The 24,341-nt window shown below is 42.4% G+C and overlaps 1 protein-coding gene and 1 long non-coding RNA gene across 3 annotated transcripts in view; one reads left to right on the top strand and one right to left on the bottom strand.

Moving 5' to 3' along the window:
• The window catches only part of LOC310673482, a 214,663-nt gene that overhangs the window by 165,069 nt on the left and 25,253 nt on the right, over positions 1–24,341 (top strand). The gene's annotated exons all lie outside the window — the stretch shown is intronic.
• Positions 11,996–24,341, bottom strand: part of WDR35 (WD repeat domain 35) — a 51,640-nt gene continuing 39,294 nt past the window's right edge. For both annotated transcript variants that reach the window (XM_083431511.1, XM_083431512.1), the window contains 5 exons: positions 19,458–19,622; positions 18,309–18,449; positions 17,028–17,184; positions 14,905–15,145; positions 11,996–13,714 (listed from right to left, as the gene is read on the bottom strand). In XM_083431511.1, the coding sequence (XP_083287637.1) occupies positions 13,561–13,714; positions 14,905–15,145; positions 17,028–17,184; positions 18,309–18,449; positions 19,458–19,622 (858 nt within the window). In that variant the 3' untranslated portion in view covers positions 11,996–13,560. The remainder of the gene's footprint in view (positions 13,715–14,904; positions 15,146–17,027; positions 17,185–18,308; positions 18,450–19,457; positions 19,623–24,341) is intronic.

The raw sequence follows: 24,341 nt of genomic DNA, 5'->3' as shown, positions 1-24,341 counted from the left end.
ATTATAACTCAGAGCGAGAGGGATTGCACAACTGCATGGAACAACAGATTGCCTGGAGAGCTCTAGGAATCCACACATCAATTAAAACGTCATGTTCTTCATATAGTCCATTCATTGGGCAGCAGCATGAGGTAGATCCCAGACAATACCCCACCCACCCAACCCCAGGCAACATGCCCTCCAGTTTCTGATATTGCCCTCCAATGAAGTTGAGAGACAGGCACTGGGCAGAACTAGCATGGCAGTTTTATTGAAATAAGAAGACCTACCAATGTGGGTCTAAACATCTCCCTTCCAAGCTGCCATGATTTCGCACATGATTTTCTCTCAGGTTTCATTTTCAATGGCATCAATAATTCTCAAAATCATTACACACATACACACACACATGGAGAGAGAGTGACTGTGACGTAAACGGGAAGAATTCTATTATCTTCAGTATGAATGGTCTGCTAATATAGTTGGTTGGCATCTGTCTGTTTTGGGAGATGATGGAGGAGTGCGCCTTTGGGGGTGAGGACAAGCTGTTGGAACAGGGGTCGGCAAACTTTTTCAGCTGGGGGCCAGTCCACTGTCCCTTAGACCTTGTGGGGGGCCAGACTGTATTTTGGGGGGAGGGGACGAACGAATTCCTATGCCCCACAAATAACCCAGAGATGCATTTTAAATAAAAGGACACATTCTACTCATGTAAAAACACGCTGTGGGCTCCATCTGCGGGCCAGATTGAGAAGGCGATTGGGCCGCATCCAGCCCCCAGGCCTTCGTTTGCCTACCCATGTGTTGGAAGGTTGCAGTGCCTCTTGTGACTGTAGAGACTGATGTGGGAGAGACATGTTTTGTTGCAGCTCAGGCAGATGAAGGTGTGTGGCTGTACAGCTGCAGATGCACTATGGAATTTCTTCTTTGGTCACTGCTATGGATACTCTTGAGAGTCCCATGGACTACAAGAAGATCAAACCTCTCCATTCTTAAGGAAATCAGCCCTGAGTGCTCACTGGAAGGACAGATCGTGAAGCTGAGGCTCCAATACTTTGGCCACCTCATGAGAAGAGAAGACTCCCTGGAAAAGACCCTGATGTTGGGAAAGATTGAAGGCACAAGGAGAAGGGGACGACAGAGGATGAGATGGTTGGACAGTGTTCTTGAAGCTGCCAGCATGAGTGTGACCAAACTGCGGGAGGCAGTTGTATACAGGAGTGCCTGGTGTGCTCTGGTTCATGGGGTCACGAAGAGTCGGACACGACTAAACAACTAAACAACAACAACATGGATACACGGCTTGACGGCCTGTTTCCAGGCAGCGGTGGAGTAAGCCGTTTGGGCGCCTGGGGCGGCACGTGTGCCCTGCACCCAGGTGTGGGGCCAGCGGCCTGTGGGGTGAGGCGAGCTGGGGCGGGACCTTCCATGGGGCCTCCAAGGAGTCTCCCTGGCTCCTCCCACTCAGCCACCCTACAGCTGAGGGGGAGGCAGCGGGCGGACCATTTGGGGCAGTGCGGAGCCTGCGGGTGCCCAAGCCACTGCGTCACTCCCAGGCCCCGTGGTGAGTGTCGCTTGACATTTTGTCACTCCCCTCAGTGGTGACACCCGGGGCAGACTGCCCTCACCGCCCCCTTCCCCTGCCCCTGTTTCCAGGCACTGCGGTTGTCTGCAGAAATGGTTCTCTTCAACCAGGCCTTTGGCTGGTTAACATTCTGTGACCTTTTAAATGTATTTGTGGGAAGGGGTTATTGATTTGTTTTTATTCTTGCTTTAGTTTCATTATGTATTCTTGTGTTTTCATTTTTTATTTTTATGTAGTGAGTCACCCTCTTATCTTCGGATGAAGGATGGTATACAATTGTTAATAATAATAATAATAATAATAATAATAATAATAATAATAATAATAATAATAATAATTTTAAAATAGGATGCTTCTACACATCCTCAATAAATTGTAACCATATTTAACTCACATTTGTTTCTGGTTCAGGGAAACAATTTGTAGAGTTATACTAGAAGAAGCAGCCACATTTCACAGCTCAAAATATTAAAAACACATTTTAGGTTTAATGCTGTACCAAAAGCTACAGTCTCTCGGAGGTATGAGGAGGTCCTTTTCACTCTAGGTGCATTGCTGATTTTTACAAGCATTTCTCTCTGTTAGAGGATTATAACTCAACAGAGAGAGAAAATCAAAGTTTACAAATTGGCCAAGTTATTCACTATAATACTCCAATAATAATTTGGAAAGTGTGCATTGATCAGCTTTCACCAGACCATAAAAAGGAGACCATTTTTCAGTACTGGAGTAATACCCCATAAAAACAAAACCAAGTCCATGCATTCCGTGCATCTTTTAGAGATATTCCTACAAAAGGATTGTTTCAGTAAAAGGAATATTGCAGGCGCATGCATTTGAGCAATGAAAAAGCTCAACGTGGTGATCTCAGAGATTTTATTGTAGCCAAACTGTAATGGAAATGGGTCACATCCACACCGCAAACTAAAATGATCTATATACATGTGATTATACTGATCACGACAAAAAACTGTCGTCTTCTGTAAGACAAGCTGATGAAAATTAAGCAAAGAACTAGAAAATCGTGATGGCATTTGCCATGATGGGTTCTGCAAGCAAAGATGAAATCATCGACCACAAATGTTGGTCATGGGGGACAACCACAAATTTGTACACTAAGCCCCTGCACAAGTGATGGGGTCTTCTCCCCACTGCTAGCTCAACCGTTAGGCAAAGTGAGGTAATAGTTACTAAGGGGGCAAGAAACTGTGGTGAGGTGTTGGAGACCCTTGGGTTTCTCATGATGGCCTGAGGGTCGTGGAATACTTGTCATGGCAAGCTTGTGAAAAGTGTAAAATGATGATCGTAACTACTTTTGAGAATGAACGTGTGCAGGGATGTGTGATTCGCGTTTGTGAATCGGCACTGAGGTTATTTTATTGTTTACCAGAATGCTCTTAGTAAATTGGGATTGTTCTGCCCATCGATGGCATCAATTAACGGACAGAATTTTAATCTGGTAAACTTCTGTCCAATCGCTTCATAAGAGGAAAGAGGACCAGGGAAAGGACTGGCTATTCCAGAAGGATGATTTATTGGAGATTTTGAAAAGAGAGAAGAGAATCTGAAGGACACTCCATATAAATATATATTCTCCCTCTCTGCCTTGTTGTAATTCTACTTTCTCTAAAGACACCAGTAAAACCCTCAGTGTTTACTGGAAGTATATATCAAAGTTATGTACTTGGGAAAGGACTGTTGAATGCCTTAAAAAAAAAAAAAAAGCAGTAAAACTACTGAAAGCATCGACTTGATCCAGAGCTACCTATATGAGCATCCTGGGCACACACAACTCTAAATGCAAATAGGCTGCTTTCTCTATTTCAATGAAGGGGGGAGCTTGCTTAAAACTCCCATAAGAGCTGCATGGGTGATCTGAGTGAGAGCTGGGCAGAGTGTCTTCTGGTAGCCTCCCTCCTCCATCAATGGGCCCTGGAGGGCTTACTTGGTAGTGAGGAACATCTGGGTTCAGCTGCCCTTTAAATGATCCACAATGCCTGAGAAATTAAAATGGTGGCCATCTCCTAGAGGACAAGGTCCCTTCGGCCCACCAATAAAATATTTAAGGGGGTTGGGCCCCCCCAAAGTTGATGGGCATTGTCGTTCAAATAGTCTGCATGTGATCGATTTTGTAGGGAGGGGCCTACAAGGGCCGGCCCAATATTTTATGCAACTTGGCACCCCTGAAGGTGACTCGATCCAGCCTCTTGTCATCGCTCAGAGTGCCAGACCAGAAAGAAGCAGGTGGGGGAGCTAGGAGAGGAGGCAGTGGTGAGCTCTGCTGGGGCCATCACAACAGTTCCCCGAGGATGCTGAGTGGCAACAGCGGTCTTGATTGCTACCACAATTAAAATCAAGAGGAAAGGAGCTGCAGGTGAAGGAGGCCCACATACTCGTTGAGTTGTGCAATAGATATCAGCTTGACTTGCAGAGCAATTTTATGTGGGTTTAGGCAGAGGTAAGCTGTCAGGCTTCAGGGAATAGGCTTCCTCCCTCATGGCAGTAGATAAGCAGAACAAAGGAAAAGGAGCCTCCTTACTTTAATAATCACAGATAGAGAACAAAGAACACCTCTCTTGGAAATGGCAGTGCTCCCAATTAAGGATTACACCCCCTTCCGTCCCTATTAATCTATGTCACTCCTACATCTGGAAACCCTCTGTGCTTTCTGTTCTGACACTTTCTGAGCCTTTCTTGACCTTGGGGAGAGCAGAGGAATGCTGTCCAGAGACGGTGAATCTGTTAACCGTCTTTGTTCCAGTGTTTCTTCTTATAGCTGTTCCCCATCCAGTATTTCCCAACCTCTGCCTTCTGAACTGTGCCCCTCTGCAAACCACTGTTCCAAATCTATACTGTCCTCCTCAAGACAGTATAGGAGGAGGGGAAGGGTCCTACCATTCCTCTTCAGTGTAGCCTTCCTCAGCATGGCCCCTGACATAAGCCCACCAAGCTACCAGGCAAGAGTATGTAAAGAACTGTGGCCCTAGCTTTCTGAACAGAGTGATACTGGGGTTCAAGTCAGTTTGGAAGCCCATCCATACTACAAAATTCTAGATGGTTGCTTGATAGTGAATTGGTTGGCCATTGTAAGGATGCTGGACCAGAGAGGCCTTGGGTCTGATCTAGCAGGACTCTTCTCACAGAGTTGTAGAGTTGGACGGGGGACGCCAAGGATCATCCAGTCCAACCCCCTGCAATGCAGGAATCACAGCTGACAGGTGGCCACCCAAGCTCTGCTTAAAAACCTCCAATTTAAATATTTCGTTGGGAGAGCAAGATTCCACACGCAAATGGGCCTCCTCGCATTCTCAAGGGAACATACCTGGCACATGTTCAAATGGACTATGACTCATTGTGGTGTCAGGTGCTGAAGATCCACACTCTGTCACTGGAAACATATTATCCTTGTTTTGGTCTGGCTTGAATTGAGCTCTGCTAATGCTCCAGTTATTTGCTCACAGGAGAGAGTCACATTTTATAGCAAATATTCAGCTGCCGGCCATTTCCCTTCTATCCCAGCTGCACTGATATGTTTAGAAGGCACTGGCTTTCTTGACACAAATAGATCCTGACTTGTATATTGGATTGAGCCCTCACGGATGCTAAGAATACCAATTTCTTGCTAATCTTTTTAAACGCCCCCCGGCCAGGAATGATCATGAAGCTGTCATTTATTTATTTTTCCGTTTGGAAATACTTCTCTTAACTGCTTTCTCAACCATCATTCCCAATGAAGATGAGTTATGCAATCAAATATACATTACTTGCAGACACCCAGTTACATTGCAGTTGCTACAGCAGGTTGAATCTGCGGGTTAAGTGGTTCAGCAACAGCATTTTGCAGCCAATGATGAATGACTGTAGCACTGTTCATTCTTTTAACAGGATTTCTTCCGCTGAAGCATTAGGGATTGATGTGTGTTATGGTGCTTGCAGTCTTTGCCTGCAATGCAGTGCCAGTTATCTGTTTTCACACACACACACACTTTTATGGAGGCAATTTACTCTTTATGCTGTTTTCCTTATTCAATAATTGATTTCCATAGAGGTTATAATCTGCAATTACTTCTGTTCCTGAGGAAATGGATTCTGTCTGAGGTCCAATTTAAACTTGCCCAATTTTGTTCATTTATACATTTATATATAAATGTATGTATAAATAATAAAAAATATTATTATTGCTGTGAGGTTACAGAAAACCAGGCAGAGGGCCTTCTTGGTAGTGGTGCCCTCCCTGTGGAACCCCCACTTTAGATGTCAAGGAAATAAACAACTATCTGACTTATAGAAAACATCTGAAGGCAGCCCTGTATCGGGAAGTTTTCAATGTTTGATATTTTAGTATGTTCTGATAAATGCTGAGAGCTGCCCAGAGTGGCAGGGGAAACCCAGCCAGATGGGCAGGGTATAAATACAACAACAACAACAACAACAACAACAACAATAATAATAATAATAATTAGCTTGGTTATCATTTGGCAAGACCTCTGAAACTTTGGCAGCCAAATTACATGTAAATGTGTACTGTGCCTAGTACCTTGTTTCCACAAACATCTTGTGCAACTACAGTGGTGCCCCGCAAGACGAATGCCTCGCAAGACGGAAAACCCGCTAGACGAAAGGGTTTTCCGTTTTGGGGGTGCTTCGCAAAACGAATTTGCTATGGGCTTGCTTCGCAAGACGAAAATGTCTTGCGATTCCTGGGGTTTTTTCCCCATCCCCCCCTTTTCCCCAAGCCCCTAAGCCGCTTAACAGCTGATCGCTAAGCCGCTTAACAGCTGATCTAAACCGCTTATCAGCTGATCTAAGCCGCTAATAGCCTTTTAGCAGCTAATCCGCTAATCCCTTAAGCCTTTAATAGCCGCTAATAGCCTTTTAGCAGCTAATCCGCTAATCCCTTAAGCCTTTAATAGCCGCTAATAGCCGCTAAACCGCTAATAGCGCTAATCTGCTAATGGGCTTGCTTCGCAAGACGAAAAAAACCGCAAGACGAAGAGACTTGCGGAACGGATTCTTTTCGTCTTGAGAGGCACCACTGTATATGACCCATATAGCCTAACTTGTTTTTCAAAGGTCAAGCAGGAATCGAGCCACCCATTTTCCCCAGTTGTTTATTTCCTTAACATCTGATGGGAGGTTCTTCCACAGGGCAGGTGCCACTACCAAGAAGACCCTCTGCCTGGTTCCCTGCAACCTCACTTCTCGCAGGGAGGGAACCACCAGAAGGCCCTCGGTGCTGGACCATAGCTGTCAACTTTTCCCTTTTCTTGTGATGAATCCTATTTGGAATAAGGGAATAGGAATTTGGAATAAGGGAATATTCCTATTCGGAATAAGGGAATTTCTCTTTAAAAAAGGGAAACGTTGACAGCTATGTGCTGGACCTCAGTGTCCGGGCAGAACGATGGGGGTGGAGACGCTCCTTCAGGTACTCTGGGCCGAGGCTGTTTAATAATAATAATAATAATAATAATAATAATTTATTTATACCCTACCCATCTGGCTGGGTTCCCGCAGCCACTTTGGGCGGATTCCAACAGAATATTAAAATACAATAACCAATTAAACATTAAAAGCTTCCCTAAACAGGGCTGCCTTAGGGCTTTCAAGTTCAGCACCAACACTTTGAATTGTGTTCAGAAACGTACTGGGAGTCAACTTAGGTCTTTCAGGACTGGTGTTATGTGGTCCCAACAGCCACTCCCAGTCACCAATCTGGTAGTCGCATTCTGGATTAGTTGTAGTTTCCGAGTCACCTTTAAAAGCAGCCCCACATGGAATGCATTGCAGTAGTCCAAGCGGGAGATAACCAGGGCATGCACAGGCTAACAGAACCCTGGAGATGGGAGTGCAGAAGAAACCTAATGAGAAGGGCATTCAGGGAGTGTGCACAAAAAGGAGGTTTCAGCTCTGCTGCATTGACAGTTGTCTAGCGTACAGTATTCATTCAGCCGGTGATACTGCAGAGGTGATATGAGGAATCTCTGCAGAGACGTGAGCCGAATGCATGTAGACACCTATGAAAGTTTTTTAAAAATAAAATAAAAGGAGCAGTCAAAAGGTGACGGTATGAAAGTTGGAACCTGAGGAGGTGTCCTTGTGGCAAGGTGAAGAAGCAAGGTGAGCGAAAGTTTAAAGCATAGGCTTCAGCCTGGGCATCCGTTGGGAATTTTAATCTTGGTTTACTTCAGAAATATGCACGAATCTGGAAGACTTCAGGACGAAGGCAAGATGAAAAACCAATGGAGCAAAATTGCAAATAGTTGTCTGCCAAGACACCATTAGAAATGGATTATTTAATACATGACGACTCTCCTGATTAAACAATAAGACGGGTTCTAAGATACGACTGTTCGTTAATGGTAAGAATATTAACTCACCGGGGAAGAAAGGGATTGAAATTAGGGTGTTTATACCCACAAAGGCTGCATAACAAAGCACCCATTTAAAGCACTCCCCAACCATAGAATCCTGGAAATTGTAGTTTATTCTCCACAGAGCTAGAATTCCCAGCAGCCCTGACAAGCCACTGTATTCTTTTTTGGGTGGTGGTGGTGCTTCAAACATGTTTTAAATATGTGGTGTGTATGCAGGCAAAGCAGGCGAAGCCTTTATAATTCAGTTATGAGTCCTTCCAACATTTTTAGTCACTGGCTGGGGGTTGCGGGAAAGGCTAAAGGTGACCCTCTCATAAGGCAGAATGAGGTAGCTGACTTGGCAGCAGATTTTGAATGCCATTGCAGGCAGCAAATGGTCCGTTGGATGCGATTTATGGTTTTATATATATCTTCACGGTGGGGCTGCTCTTCAGATATTCTTCCTAACGCCCAGACATTTATTGGGCCATCCCTAGGCAGAGATGGTTCCTCTTTCTCAAAAACGTTTGCCTTAAATTTAGCTGTGTTACCACAAAATATTGTTTATCTCTGAATTTACAGTTCAGCTAACTAAAACAAAATGGATCAAACATGTGCATACACATTAATGGTCGCAATGTTCAATCTCTTATTGAAATTGGTGCTTGGAGAGTAGTTCATGAATAAGTCATTAAGAATCATAAAAATGAAACTTAGGTAATAAGGAATCTTAAGACTGCAAACCTGTACCACTTGCCTGGAAATAAGTGACGCTGAGTTTAACGAGCTGTACTTCTAAATAGGCACTACCTCCTTCCCTGGAGGTGAAAAGCTAAAAAAAATCTGGAACGTGGAAAAATTTCCCATTCCAGCATTTTCTTTTCTTTTTTTCTGCCTGAGGTAGCTCCCACGCCTTCAGCTTTCCACCTGAAATTATTCATCTAATTTCGACTCCACTAATAGAGCAACTTTAATCTGTACTGATACCAGGTGGGATATACCATAAAACTGTTGTAGGGGGGCAAGGACCATAATAGGGCCTGCAAGGCCCACCTGACCTATACCTAACATCATATATGCAAAGTGCCCTGTGTGGCTCTTTGCAAACTCTGACTGCTGATTTGCGGTGGCGCTTTGAAGCCCCAATAGCCAAGCTGATTGTCAGGCCTTCAAAGCACCGTGCACAGTCTAATTTCAAACTCTGGGTGAAAATGGGTGTCCTGAACTCAAAAGTGATGTCAAGTGATGGACAGGCAAGTATCCCTCCAAATTTTTCAAACTTGGCCCACAGAAGTGGGGGAAGGTAAGGATTTAATTTGCTGGCAGGACCCAACCCCCTGCCCTATTTCAGATGCATGCCCATCGGTAAAGGTAAATGGACCCCTGACCATTCGGTCCAGTCGTGGCCAACTCTGGGGTTGTGGTGCTCATCTCGCTTTATTGGCCGAGGGAGCCGGCGTACAGCTTCCGGGTCATGTGGCCAGCATGACTAAGCGAACCAGAGCAGTGCACGGAAATGCCGTTTACCTTCCCGCCGGAGCGGTACCTATTTATCTACTTGCACTTTTTGGCATGCTTTCGAACTGCTAGGTTGGCAGGAGCTGGGACCGAGCAACAGGAGCTCACCCCATCGCGGTGAGCTATTTCAGATCCATGCCCATAGCCTTGTTTAATTGGACACACTTGGTATATAGAGCTAAGATTCAGTGTTGATTATTTGCCATTGTGTTTCTTTAATAAGCCTCCTGGAATAGGTGTATCAACTGTGAGCTGAAAGTCGGCACAACAAACGACAGGGTTTTGTGATTTAGTGGCTCTGAGCCTGTTTTATTTTGGTGGAGACCGTCAAGTTTAACAAGTAGAAAATCTATTCACTCTTCCTGAGGCCGGGAAGGAAGAGTAATGACTCCTTTACTATCTCAGAAATTAATTGGCGCTTTTAAACTAAAGCTGAATTCAACGCTTTCTATTAAAGGATGAATAACCTATGCAATTAATGGCTGCCCGTTCCACAAGCTGACGGTTATATTTTGGCTCCTTATTTATTGTGGGTGAGTGTTTAGCTACTGACAGACGGCCTCCGACAGCTTAATTTCAGGACGAGGGCCAATTTGAAGATAGCAGATGAGAAGAGTTTTGCCATAAATTACGGAAAGCAAAAAATATTTCCCCTCTTTCATGGAGTAGGGGGAAAAGGAATTGCGGCTTAGGTAGCCTGTATATCACGTTTCCTGCTGATGCAGCTTTTTAATGGCTTAAGTTATTGACCTCTGGGAGGTGTGTGTGTGTGGGGGGTGTAATGGAAATGCTGACAGACTGTAAACCAAATGCGTACGGCTTTGGTGGTGGGGACTGTAATTAGGGATACATAAATATGCTTCAGCTATTACTTGGCAAGAGCAAGAGCAAACAAACTGCCACGACTGCGTGGCCAGGGAATTGTCTATCGAGGAAGAGTGACCGACCCTTGATTTCTGCATGATGCTTGTCCTTTAGTCCTTGAATATTCTCCAAAAACATTTTAAAAGTACAGTGGTACCTCGGGTTACATACGCTTCAGGTTACATAGGCTTCAGGTTACAGACTCCGCTAACCCAGAAATAGTACCTCAGGTTAAGAACTTTGCTTCAGGATGAGAAATCGTGCTCTGGCGGCACGGCAGCATAAGGAGGCCCCATTAGCTGAAGTGGTGCTTCAGGTTAAGAACAGTTTCAGGTTAAGAACGGACCTCCGGAACGAATTAAGTACTTAACCCGAGGTACCACTGTAAAGAAATTCACCATTATTACAGAACTTCATGTTACCAAAGAGGATGATGGTGGTAGCATCAACAGCAAACAGAGGTGGAGCAATACAAATCCCTGATCCGCCATGCTGGAAAGGCAAGGTAAAAAGGTAAAGGACTCCTGAATGGTTAAGTCCAGTCCAAGGCGACTATGGGGTTGCAGCGCTCATCTTGCTTTCAGGCCGAGGGAGCCACTGTTTGTCCACAGACAGCTTTCCGGGTCATGTGGCCAGCATGACTAAACTGCTTCTGGCACAACGGGACACTGTGATGGAAACTAGAGCACATGGAAGTGCCATTTACCTTCCCGCCACAATGGTACCTATTTATCTACTTGTACTGGTGTGCTTTCGAACTGCTAGGTTGGCAGGAGCTGGGACAGAGCAATGGGAACTCACCCCATTGTGGGGATTCGAATCGCTGACCTTCTGATCGGCAAGCCGAATAGGCTCAGTGGTTTAGACCACAGCGCCACCCTTTGCTCAGCCCTGCCTGACTCTGACAGCAGGGAAGATTTGCTGTTAGCAGACAAATCACGCCTGCAAGAAGTGTCCCAATACACTCAAATGTTGGGTGGGCAGAAGATACTCGCAGGGGCACCCTCACTAGCAAAATGGCTACTGCTGGTGGCATGCATGGGGGGGAATAAGAAAATGGCACGAAAAAGTCATGCACAGGATAAAACAGCCATCAAACCCAGCAGCCATTGGGAGTGTTTGGGAGCAGAAGAGATAGAGGGGCTTGGAAGGTGGAAGAGGAGGCCGGAGAGACTTGCAGAGGAGTTTGGAGAGACAACCTTTGGCTGAAGCTATGGTTTTCCCAGTAGTGATGTATGGAAGTAAGAGTTGGATCATAAAGAAGGCTGATCGCCGAAGAATTGATGCTTTTGAATTATGGTGCTGCAGGAGACTCTTGAGAGAACTATGGACTGCAAGAAGATCAAACTGATCCATTCTTAAGGAAATCAGCCCTGAGTGCTCACTGGAAGGACAGATCCTGAAGCTGAGGCTCCAATACTTTGGCCACCTCATGAGAAGAGAAGACTCCCTGGAAAAGACCCTGATGTTGGGAAAGATGGAGGGCACAAGGAGAAGGGGATGAGATGGTTGGACAGTGTTCTCAAAGCTACCAGCATGAGTTTGACCAAACTGCGGGATGCAGTCGAGGACAGGAGTGCCTGGCGTGCTCCGGTCCATGGGGTCACGAAGAGTCGGACACGACTAAACGACTAAACAACAACAACAAAACTTGACCATATGCTGGCAAAACAGGCAACATTCTGCAGGAATATTAAAGAAATATAATAATTTATTTCCTTAAGAAACAAATAACTGTATTGGCGTTATCCATAACCATTTTCGTCCACAAAGAAAGTGGTTCGCTAAACGTTGTTACAAAATAATACACGTTTTTTCATACAAAAAACATACAGAAGCAGAACGCCAAAACTAACTGCTAGACCTGCGTATAGATAATTAAATGTACAGGTAAATGTGTTTTTTATTGAACTATAAAGTGATAAAGTCAGTCGGCGCACGTGGTTTCTTCTCGCTACATGTTTTGCCACTTCTGTATTGTCCTTGCTCTTTGCAACTGCCGCCGCTGGTGCTGCAGAAGGAATTGGTCCGGGAGGAAATGAGATTGCATTCCTATACTCAAAGATACACTTGCTGGAGGATCGCAGGATTCATTGTAAGCAGCGCTGAAACTTGAGGTGCAATTTCATGTACATGCGGGTTGGGTGCAGTGGTGGATGGGGCGGTCAGTTTGTAGGGAAGGAACAGACAATGAGGTCTGATGATAACCTATCAGGTGAAAGGGGTGGGATGGTCGCTAAAGGATGGCAGGGAGAAGGGCCTATGCAGCATTCTCTGATTGGCTCTTGCAAGCCTGCCGGGGTGCATGGGAGATCACACGCTGTTTGCAACGGCAAAGGGCTGCATGCACAACCTGAGCTTTCCCACAGAACTAAGGTCCTCTCTCCAGCAATTGTGGTCCTGGCATATCTGACTGAGTTTTAAGGTGCTGAGAGAGCATACGATTTGACTAAGCTGTGCCAAGGCTGCAGTAGCATATGTTGTCTCTTGGCGCAGACTGCATCACTGAATAGTTTTTTTAGATGGACTCAGCCTACCAATTGTTCTTTAACTGTTTAGATCAGTCATAGGCAAACTCCAGCCCTCCAGATGTTTAGGACTACAGTTCCCATCATCCCTAGCTAACAGGACCAGTGGTCAGGGATGATGGGAATTGTAGTCCCAAACATCTGGAGGGCCGGAGTTTACCTATGCCTGGTTTAGATAACAAACTTTCGTAAGTTCATGGTGTAGGTCACAGCAATAATTGATCCATGTATGCTCCTTTGGATAAACATGATACCCATGTTTAAATCTCAGTAATCTTTTCAGCATTGTGCTTAGAAAGGGACATCTGTGCAATTATTTTATGTGAAATGTAATTGGACTAGGACATTTTTACCAAAGTGCGAAAGTCATGCCAGATTTTTGTTGTTATTGACCTTGTCATAAAACCAATGCAATTTTTACACTGGTTCCCATCACAAAATCCTTTCCTTTAAGACTTCACCTCCACTGACACCCTACAAATCTTTTGGGAAACTATTCAGCTACACTAAAATAATAATTAAAAAATCCACTGTTTTCCCAGGCTGAGGCTGTTTTAAAGAAAGGATTTGGAATAGTTCAACTTCGCAGAGGATGGGCGAATTATTAGATAGCTTTTGTTTCTCTGTTTATTCCCCCCATAACAATCTCAACAGGGTTTCTAAGCATTTCACACCACATACATTTGCACTTGTTGTGCATACCGATAACAGCGCAGACATTTTCCTATGATTAATAGGCCACTGAGCTGTGGCAGAGAGGGCAAAAGTTGTAATTGCTGATTTCTTGGGCTTGTACACAGTGCTTGCAAATATTGCACATCCAAAACTGATACTCTGTGATGGCCCTTCCTGTAGCAACACAGGTTGGGAGCTTCCCTTCTCCCCTGTTAAAAGAAACACAAAATGGAATTTAATTTTTTAATTTTTTTTTGGAAGGAAGACCATCTACAGCATCCCTCATACTGAACAGTGTTATTGCTAGTGAAAATATGATCAGTTCTATTCAAAGCTATGTTTGTTCACAGCACCAGTGTACAGCTATTTTTTAATTTAGAAAAATTACAGTATAAAACTTACTTGATTTTTAAAACATTGTAAATATTTTAAGCAAGCAATGATGAAGAATGAAAGAAGATGAAAAAAGAAGAAAACAGAAGGGAAACAGATAAAGAAAAAACGTAAGGGAATGAAAGAAAAAGATAAAGTTTGTATCTACATGTAAAAAAAAAAGTGCATATTCTCCTGGTGCATAGCTGGTAAATCATAAGACAGATATATGGTAACTATTAGCAGCTTTAGACATAATCTGTCAGAAAAATCTTATTAGTGAGAACAACACAAAGGGCTGAGCATTGTCTTGAAATTTCCAGTGATTTATGAATCAACTCCAATGCTCAGCGGTCAAATTTGAACATCCTTGAAGCCCATGCCTTGTTACTTTTATAGTAAGCAAACTAAGCTAAAAAGAGAGATTCCCAAACCAGCTGTACTATTGCATTTTGTCAGGTGGTTTAGCACATTTCTGATTAATAGCAACATGTCTGGGTGCTACTAATGAAAAGGTAGTGAGTTCGAGTTTCAACCTCTATCAAAAATTAAACATGAATTGCAACCCACAGGGCAGCTATTTTTAGCAACATTTGGCTCATAGAGACAACATACAGTGGTGCCCCGCAAGACGAATGCCTCGCAAGACGGAAAACCCGCAAGACGAAAGGGTTTTCCGTTTTCAGAGGCGCTTCGCAAGACAAATTTCCCTATGGGCTTGCTTCGCAAGATGAAAATGACGAAAATTTTTGAGGTTTTTTTTCCCGCTCCCCAACCCCTTTTTCTGAAGCGCTAAGCTGCTAATAGCCTTTTAGCAGCTAAACCGCTAATCCCTTAAGCCTTAAAAAGCCGTTAATAGCCCTTAAACTGCCAATAGCGCAAATAGTGCTAATCCGCTAATGGGCTTGCTTCGCAAGACGAAAAAAACGCAAGACGAAAAGACTCGCGGAACGGATTCTTTTCGTCTTGCGAGGCACCACTGTATATTCCATTTTAGTCATAATGAGAATAAAAGCAGCAAGCTTACTCTTCAAGAAGACCCTCCAACTCTGACTTCTTGTTATCTTTAGGAAAGTGTTTTGTGAATATCTGCAGGGCAAGCTCTTCATATTGATGCTTCTGGTCTGGGAGAGAGTTTTCCAAAGATTCCAGTTTTACAAAAGCTTTTGAGCAGATAGAAAAGGCTCTGTTGGCACATGCGCAAAGAGCCAACAGGGAATAGATCTCTACTGCAGGAATGATGTCTTCGTAATCCCTCAGGTGAAGGGCTGTAAGCAAGAGAACGAGATCTCAGTATACTTGCTTGCTACACTAAAATAGGCACTAGTAGTACATGAATCCTATTATTGTCATTCATTCACCCTGATCCACACTCTTTGTACAGAAAGTTCCCTTTGCGCAAATGGGAATGGTTTGGTGCAAACAAAATGGAACTGCATGCATGGATCGGCTCCTCCAGTTAAACGGGAAAATCCTTTAGTAGGAGGGAGCTTCTGTGAACATTAGAGCTCTCATAGGTAAAGGTAAAGGGACCCCTGACCATTAGGTCCAGTCGTGGCCGACTCTGGGGTTGCGGCACTTATCTCACTTTATTGGCCAAGGGAGCCGGCGTACAGCTTCCGTGTCATGTGGCCAGCATGAATAAGCTGCTTCTGGCGAACCAGAGCAGTGCACGGAAACGCCGTTTACCTTCCCGCTGGAATGGTACCTATTTATCTACTTGAACTCTGACGTGTTTTTGAACTGCTAGGTTGGCAGGAGCAGGGACCGAGCAACGGGAGCTCACCCTGTCATGGGGATTCGAACCGCCGACCTTCTGATTGGGAAGTCCTAGGCTTTGTGGTTTAACCCACAGCGCCACCTGCATCCCTAGAGCTCTCATACTGGCATTGAATTGCAGGACCAGAGCAAGTGCCTTAACTGTAAAAGTGACAAGGTTTCATCAGATCTGCTCAGATATTCAAGCCAAAGATCCTGGGAGGCATGTAGGGGCTTCAGTGGTCTTCCCACTGTGCAAGAGAATTATCTCCTGATTTACAGACAATAAAAGGGCAATTGAGAATGGTTGGGAAAACTCTGCGAGTACCTGGAGTTAGCCAAATTGACGGATTTAATAAGGAGAAAACCTAAAATTATGGTCAAGAAACAGTGGGATTGTCTAAATGAATATTTACAAAACCAGGGCTCAGTTACCAAAATTTGGTTGTGTTTAGACAAATCTTGTGAAAAATATAAAGAATGTAAAGTGAAAAATTAAGGAAAACCTATAGGAAGGATATGAAGAACAGAGGTTATGGCGACTGAAGTATAAAAGATGTGTGGCGTAAACGGTGGAAGTCTTTTAAAAACATTTTAATTAAGGTTGATATCTTGCAAGATGGAAATATATAGCCATATGCAAGCATAGATCTAGAACTGTTGTTTATGGCGAACACTTTTCTATTTTCTAAATTTCTATTTTAAATCTTTATTCTTTTACTCCTTTTTTTTCTTCGCTTATTCTTTTCCCCCTCCCCCTTTCTTTCTGAATATTGCTTTATAGATGTATAAATAATTATGTTTATGTGTATATGTATGAAATTTGTTCTGTATTTCTTTTCTTATTTGATTTTTTTTTGTATTCAATTGTCAGGGAGAGGCAAACGGGGAAAGATCTAAGGGGAGAAACCAGCACTTATAGAGAGCCGATCATTAGTAGTCTGTCGTCTGACAGTGAGCCAGAGGCAGGGAGTGGGGAGGATGAGCCCAGAACCAGTCATTCTGTAAACAGAGGAAGTCAGAGGCGTGGTTTTCGCAGACTTGCATGTTGGGCAAAAAAAAGTAAAAAGAAATCAGACGCGGCAACTGTGCCAACAGGGTCGGACATTATTTGAAGCACTGGAGATGTACTTTTGTACTTTGTCAATAAATCAAAGAAATTGTAACTGGCAGTGAGCCCGGAGTTTTATCTACGCCGGCTTGGCAGCACAAAGCCTCTGACATCAATAAAATAATAATAATAATAATAATAATAATAATAATAATAATAATAATAATGGCAATTGAATACATTTGGTTAAGGAACACATGTCTAATCCATTCAAAAGCTGCAACCTGAGCTTTCGGAATCCCACAAACTACCCAGCGGTTCATAACAGCAAGGAATCCTACCTGTCTTCATTGCTGTATCAACATAACCCTCATAAAGCTGCCTTTGGGCAAGTATAAAAAAATGGTAGGCCTCAGCTCCTCGCCAAGCGTTATCAATCAGGCGACTGTCTGAAGAGAGAACATCTTCCTCAAGCAGACCAGCTAATGCTGAAGTAGCCTGGAAGCAAGGAGAGAAGAAAACATGAAGAGAAAATAGTTGTCTGTGCTATTAATTTATAATGCCCATTTTCAGATTTCACTAGTGAAAACGGCTGCTTCAAAGTGAATTTCAAACACTGTACGCAATACCATTGTCAATGTCTTTCGAATGTAGCAGCAATGCACAGTGCAGAGAGCTCTTAAATAACAACTAAGTTACCTCCTCCAAACTCACGCTCACCGAATGAGGTACAGTGGTGCCCCGCAAGACGAATGCCTCGCAAGACGGAAAACCCGCCAGACGAAAGGGTTTTCCGTTTTTCAATGCACTTCGCAGGACGAATTTCTCTATGGGCTTGCTTCGCAAGATGAAAATGTCTTGCGATTCTTGCAATTTTTTCCCGCTCCCCACCCCCTTTTTCTAAGGCACTAAGCTGCTAATAGCCTTTTAGCAGCTAATCCGCTAATCCCTTAAGCCTTTAATAGCCGCTAATAGCCGCTAAACCGCTAATAGCGCTAATCCGCTAATAGGGTTGCTTCGCAAGACGAAAAAACCGCTAGACGAAGAGACTCGCGGAACGGATTCTTTTTGTCTTGCGAGGCACCACTGTATATGCATCCTAAAACTAGACACATTTGTTTGGATGTGGAGCTCTGATGCAGAGATTGGCTTTCCCATATTCCACAGGTGAGAAACTGGATCTGGCCAGTGGATGGATCCTTTAATCTCCTCTGACCCCCAGTGGGCCAACTCTGATAGGTGAGAGGGAGGTTCAACAGGAGGAGGAGGCACTGTGCACAATAAAATGACAGCAAAGGGGTCAAGAAGCTGTTTTTACCCACAAGGTTGCCCTTTCTCCTGTTTGCTAAGTGAGATGTGTCGCTGGGATTATTTTTGGTGAGATCTTCTACACAGGAGTTGTTAGCAGAGGAAATAACGGCATGAGGTTTCTGCAGCAATCCTGCCTGTAACCCTTTAAATCTTTTACCTTTGTGAAACTATTCTCTACATACTGTTCTAAACAGAATTTTTTTAAAAAAATAAATGTAAGAAAGATCGATTTGTTGCCATCTGTTCTAGAGACATTTTTCAAAATGCTTGCTTTCATGTTTGGTGGGCGATCAGGCATTTAGGCACCGTACCTCTGAAATTTTCCCCTTGACTTTTCCCCTCTGCGCGTTTTTCATTTGTTCGTGATATTGTTCCACCAGTAAAGCTGACATCACGTAGAGCTTTTTTACACGCAAAGGCTTGGTCCTCTTTTTAGCCTCTTCGTCTGCAATCTTTTTAAAGAGAAATTTCAAAAGAAATGCACCATTAAAAAACAAAAACAAAAAAGATGAAGTTTATTTTTGTTTTCTGTCTACAGTTTGAGAGTGAAAGCCTAAGGCAGGGGTCAGCAAAGTTTTCCAGCAGGGGGCCGGTCCACTGTCCCTCAAACCTTGTGGGGGGCCGGACTATATTTAGGGGGGGGGAATGAACAAATTCCTATGCCCCACAAATAACCCAGAGATGCATTTTAAATAAAAGCACGCATTCTACTCATTTTCAAAGTGATAAGCTTTGGTCCAAGTTTAATTCTGGAAGGTGCCTTGCTGCTAATTTTGAGCAATCCAGCAGCCCTGAATGCCCCATCCCACTCTCTTGTTGTGGGTCTGCTGGCATTCAATAGGAAGGAATAGGGTAAAGAACTACCTAACCCTAACACTCACACTTGGTTGGAGGCAACCCATGTTTTCACCCCAAATGCAAAACACCACCCCCTTTTAAATATGAACAGGAAATAAACACCATTTTTTACAGCAGCAGCAACAACAACAAAACCTGAAACAAAAAAGGAACAAACATTTAGATACAAGCTGGCAGTTCTGTGCATCCTTCCTTCGGTATGAGGCCAAAGTATTAATCTTCACTTGAAACTTAAATGTATTGAGCTACCGATGTATTGCTGAAAATACTGCAGCCTTAGTATACTGATTATGTGTTTGTAAGTTCTCACCTATAGAAGTGTGTGGCTAAAGTCACACACACACAGTGAGGAGCTGCTGTTCAGAAAATACGTGCCATGCACACCTGTGTGCTTGAAAGCCTAGGTAAAAGGCTTCACTGAATAAAAACTACAGCATATGATTAGAAATGCATATATTTGTTCCCAGAAATAGAAGCAGCATCCTGGTGCAAAGTTAAACCAAAAGCTCCAATACAAAAAGTAAATCGTCTTAATTAATAAGCATTGCATATTATCAAAAAATGCACACATATATTGGACAGTTCGTCCACAATAACCGTACCTTGAACATGAGCTTTGCAGCGTCAAAGAAATAGTTGGCTTTACGATACAACTCAACAGCATCAAGGGGCTTGTTCTTTTCTAACAATTGAGATGCGTATCTAGCTAGTAGAGAACCAATCTCTTTCATATTGTGTTGTTTAGCCAGTTCAACAGCTTTACTCCACTAGAAGCAAAGGTAACAAATGTTAAGTCAATTAAATACATACATACATATATATGTGTGTGTGTGTGTGTGTGTGTATATATATATATATATATATATATATATATATATATATATATCAATCAAAGGTTCACTCTCTAAAGCAAAAGAGCTCTGCTGTTGGAGAAAATTGGTTCAGGCCTTAGGGCTTTGAGGCCACTGGTAAATCCTATTGTGGTGGAATATTGGGACACAACTCAGGGACAGAATCAATGTTGGTACTCTCAGTGGCAAAACAACACTGGTGTTGCACTGCCAAAGTTTTTGAAAGACTCTATGCATCAGGGTGAGGAACCACTTTTGGGCACAGAGCCACATCTTGCGCTAGGTGATATTTGGTTTTTAACATTGTGATATATCACCAGCTAAACATCAGGATATACCAATATTATCACAATGTCTGAAATCAAGATGGAGCTACATAGAGGCATTGGCTGGTCTAATCCTTTCGCCTGTGTTAATTCCCAAAATGCCAGCCTAGATTCCAAGGCAGATAATAGCAGCATGGGAAGTCTGTGCATAAGGGAACTGGAACTGGCACAAGGGAATGTAGAAACACCTTCCATCTCAACATCTCCATTGTTGTACGTCCTGATCTGAATTGTGTTTCTCCACTCTGCCAGCTGCTTTTAGGAAAATTAAAAGGCTGCTGGGAGTTCTGATTTCATTTTTTTTTTTTTTATAATATATTTATTGAAGTTTTCAAATAAAGCATATATTAGATAAGCACAACTTGTCATTGTCCATTTAACATCTCTCAATTGTTACATGGGACTCCCCCACACCTCCCGCATACACTTACATCATTATTAAATTAATTTCAAACAAATTATCATTTAACTCATCTTAATTAATAATCTTAATTTGGTTTGACATATAATTCAACCTTAAATCTAATTTAATGGTAGACAATTATCTGCACTGGCATCCAATTCAACACTCAGCCAAATTACAATATTTTTGTAAATAAATCTTAAATTCCCTCCAATCTTCTTCCATCCTTTCTTCTCCCTGGTCTCGAATTCTGCCGGTCATCTCGGCTAATTGCATATAGTCCATCAGTTGCATCTGCCATTCTTCCACAGTGGGTAGCTCCTGAGTTTTCCAATTCTTGGCAATTAATATTCTTGCTGCTGTTGTTGCGTACATAAAGAATGTTCTGTCCTTTTTTAACACACTCTGGCCGACAATACCCAGGAGAAAGGCCTCTGGTTTCTTAGTAAAGGTGTATTTAAACACCTTTTTTAATTCATTATATATCTTCTCCCAAAAGGCCTTCACTCTAGGGCAGGTCCACCAGAGGTGAAAAAATGTTCCTTCATTTTCCTTACATTTCCAACATTTGCTATCAGACGAATGGTATATTTTAGCCAGTTTAACAGGGGTCATGTACCATCTATACATCATTTTCATCACATTTTCCTTCAACGCATTACATGCAGTGAAGTTCAGCCCAGAGGTCCACAACCTTTCCCAATCTTCAAACATAATATTATACCCAATATCCTGCGCCCATTTTATCATTGTTGATTTTACCATTTCGTCATGTGTGTTCCATTTCAGCAGCAAGTTATACATTCTTGAAAGTACCTTAGTCTTAGGTTCTAACAGTTCAGTTTCTAACTTTGACTTTTCCACTTGGAATCCTAGCTTTTTATCATTTTTAAACACTTCTTTAATCTGAGCATATTGTAACCAGTCTCGCACTTTGTCTCTCATCTTTTCTAAACTCTGCAATTTCCAGTTGTCACCATCCTTTTCTATTATCTCCCAATATTTTGGCCAGTTGGCCTCCATATTGGTTCTTTTCCAAGCCTTAGCCTCCAGGGGTGACAGCCACCTCGGAGTTTTATTCTCCAGTAAGTCTTTATATTTTGTCCAGACATTAAAAACTGATTTTCTGACAATATGGTTCTTGAAGGCCTTATTTATCTTAGCTTTATCATACCATAGATATGCATGCCATCCAAACGCATTATTAAAACCTTCCAAATCCAAGACATCCGTATCTTCAAGAAGTAACCAATCTTTTAACCAGCAGAAAGCTGCAGCTTCATAATACAACCTTAAATCTGGCAGGGCAAAGCCCCCTCTTTCTTTCGCATCTGTTAATATTTTAAATTTGATTCTGGGCTTTTTGCCCTGCCAGACAAATTTAGAAATATCTTTCTGCCACTTCCGAAAGCACTCTGTCTTGTCTACAATCTGCAGTGTCTGAAACAAAAATAACATTTTTGGCAATACATTCATCTTGATGGCAGCTATTCGGCCTAACAAAGAAAGATTTAGTCTTGACCAACTATCCAAGTCTCTCTTAATCTCTGACCAGCATTTTTCATAATTATCTTTAAATAAACTCAGGTTTTTTGCTGTTATGTTTACCCCTAGGTATTTAACTTTTTTAACCACATTTAGTTCTGTCTCTTTCTGAAGCTGTTCCAACTCAGTATCTGTCAAGTTTTTCCCCAAAACTTTAGTTTTTTGCTTGTTTAACTTAAATCCTGCCACTCGACCAAAGTTTTGAATCAGTTGTAGTACTCTTTTCAAACTAGACTCCGGCTCCTGTAATGTCAGAACTAGGTCATCTGCAAAAGCTTTAAGTTTATATTGTTTCGCTCCGACCTGAATCCCTTCCACCAACCGGTCCCCCCTAATCATATTCAGGAGCACTTCCAGAACCGAAATAAACAGTAATGGGGAAATCGGGCAGCCTTGTCGTGTACCTTTTTCAATTTTAAACTCTTCTGTAACCACATTGTTAACTATCAGTTTAGCCTTTTGTTCTGAATATATTGCCTCAATCCCGTTCTCAAACCCCCGTCCCACTCCCATTTCTTTTAAATTCCCCTTCATAAATTTCCAAGATATGTTGTCGAAGGCTTTCTCCGCGTCTATAAAAATTAAAACTGCTTTAGTGTTTATGTTTGTTTGTAAAAGTTCCAATATGTCTATAATGTTCCTCGTGTTAGTAAACATATGTCTGCCCGGGAGAAAGCCTGCCTGGTCTTTATGGATTATCTCACTTAAAACTTTCTTAAATCTTCGTGCCAAAACATCTGCAAATATTTTGTAATCCACATTTAAAAGGGAGATGGGACGGTAGTTCTTGAGTTGTGTCTTTTCAGTTTCTGACTTTGGAATCAATGTGATAAATGCTTCTTTCCACGATTCAGGCGCCTTCTTCCCCTCCATTATTTCATTACTGACCTCCAACAAAGGTTGTATCAAATAATCCTTCAATGTCTTATAGTAGTTAGAGGTCAGTCCATCTGGCCCTGGTGATTTGCCCTGTTTCAGACTCTGGATGGCCTGTTCAATCTCTTGTCGTGTTATTTTGCCATTCAAAATTATTCTATTTTCTTCTGACAGCTTTGCTAATCCATTTCTCTCCAAAAATTGTGTAATCTCTATTTCATCTTGTGGCCCTTGAGTGTATAACTTTTTAAAATACCTCTGGAAGCACTTTCTAATCTCTCCCGGGTTCTGAATGTTCCTTCCTTCAACCTCTAAGTTTGTTACTGTATTTAATCTTTGTCTCCTTTTCAACTGCCAGGCTAGCAGTTTCCCACATTTATTTGCCGATTCAAAAGTTTTTTGTTTCATTATTTTAATCTTCCATTCTATTTCCTGATTTATCAGTTTGGAATATTGTGCCTGATAAAGTTTAATTTCTCTCAGAATCGGTTGGGACTTCGGGTTAGATCTTAACTTCTTCTCCAACTCTTTGATACTTTCCAGAATTTTATCTTTCTTTTCATTTTGCAGTCTTTTCTTTAAAGAATTCTGTTGAATCAAGAACCCTCTCATCACAGCTTTACTTGCATCCCAGATAGTTCTTTTTTCCACCGTAGTGTTCAAATTAATCTCAAAATAGTCCTTTAAAGTTTTTTGGGCCTTCTTTACAATTCTTTGGTCTCTAAACAGGCCATCATTCATCTTCCATCTAAAGGAGCCGGTTGGGATCAATGTCATATCCATTCTCAAGGCGTTATGGTCGGAGCATGTTTTAGGGCAGATTTTCACCTTCCTCACCTTAGGTGCCAGACTTCTAGTTATCCATATTTGGTCGATTCGTGTCCAAGTCAGTTGAGCTTCAGAAAAGAATGTTCCTTCTCTTCCCAAGGGGTTTCTAACTCTCCAGATGTCAACCCAGTCCATATTGTCAGTCATTTCAAAAAAGGTCTTAGGTAGTCTTCCCTCTTTAGTAATGTTCTGGTTCTGTGACTTATCCATATTTGTTGATGCGACCCCGTTCATGTCCCCCATCATGATGACGTTGTTGTAATCCAGATAATCCAGCATGGTCTCGTGCAACTTCTTATAAAAATCCGATTTACCTTCATTTGGAGCATAAATTCCTAATATCAAAATTTTTTCTCCTTGATACTGTACTTCTATTGCGAGGATTCTTCCACTTTCATCTTTAAAAAGAAATTTTGGTGAAAGGCTCTCTTTTGCATAGATCACTACACCTCTCTTTTTAACTGTATCCGATGATATAAATTCTTGACCAAGCCTTTTATTTATTAACACCTTTCTATGGAGCCTAATCACATGTGTTTCTTGTAAGCATATAATGTCCAATTGTTCCTTTTTTAAAATATGAAAAATTTTAGACCTTTTTTCAGGACTGTTACAGCCATTTATGTTCCAGCTCAAAAGCTGCAGAGACATCCTGGA

This window comes from Podarcis tiliguerta (genome assembly GCF_965153285.1).
Source record: "Podarcis tiliguerta genome assembly, chromosome: 3".
NCBI classification, from domain to species: domain Eukaryota; kingdom Metazoa; phylum Chordata; class Lepidosauria; order Squamata; family Lacertidae; genus Podarcis; species Podarcis tiliguerta.
The sequence above is the reverse complement of the archived record's forward strand: the minus strand, read 5'-3'. Positions and strand labels throughout refer to the sequence as shown.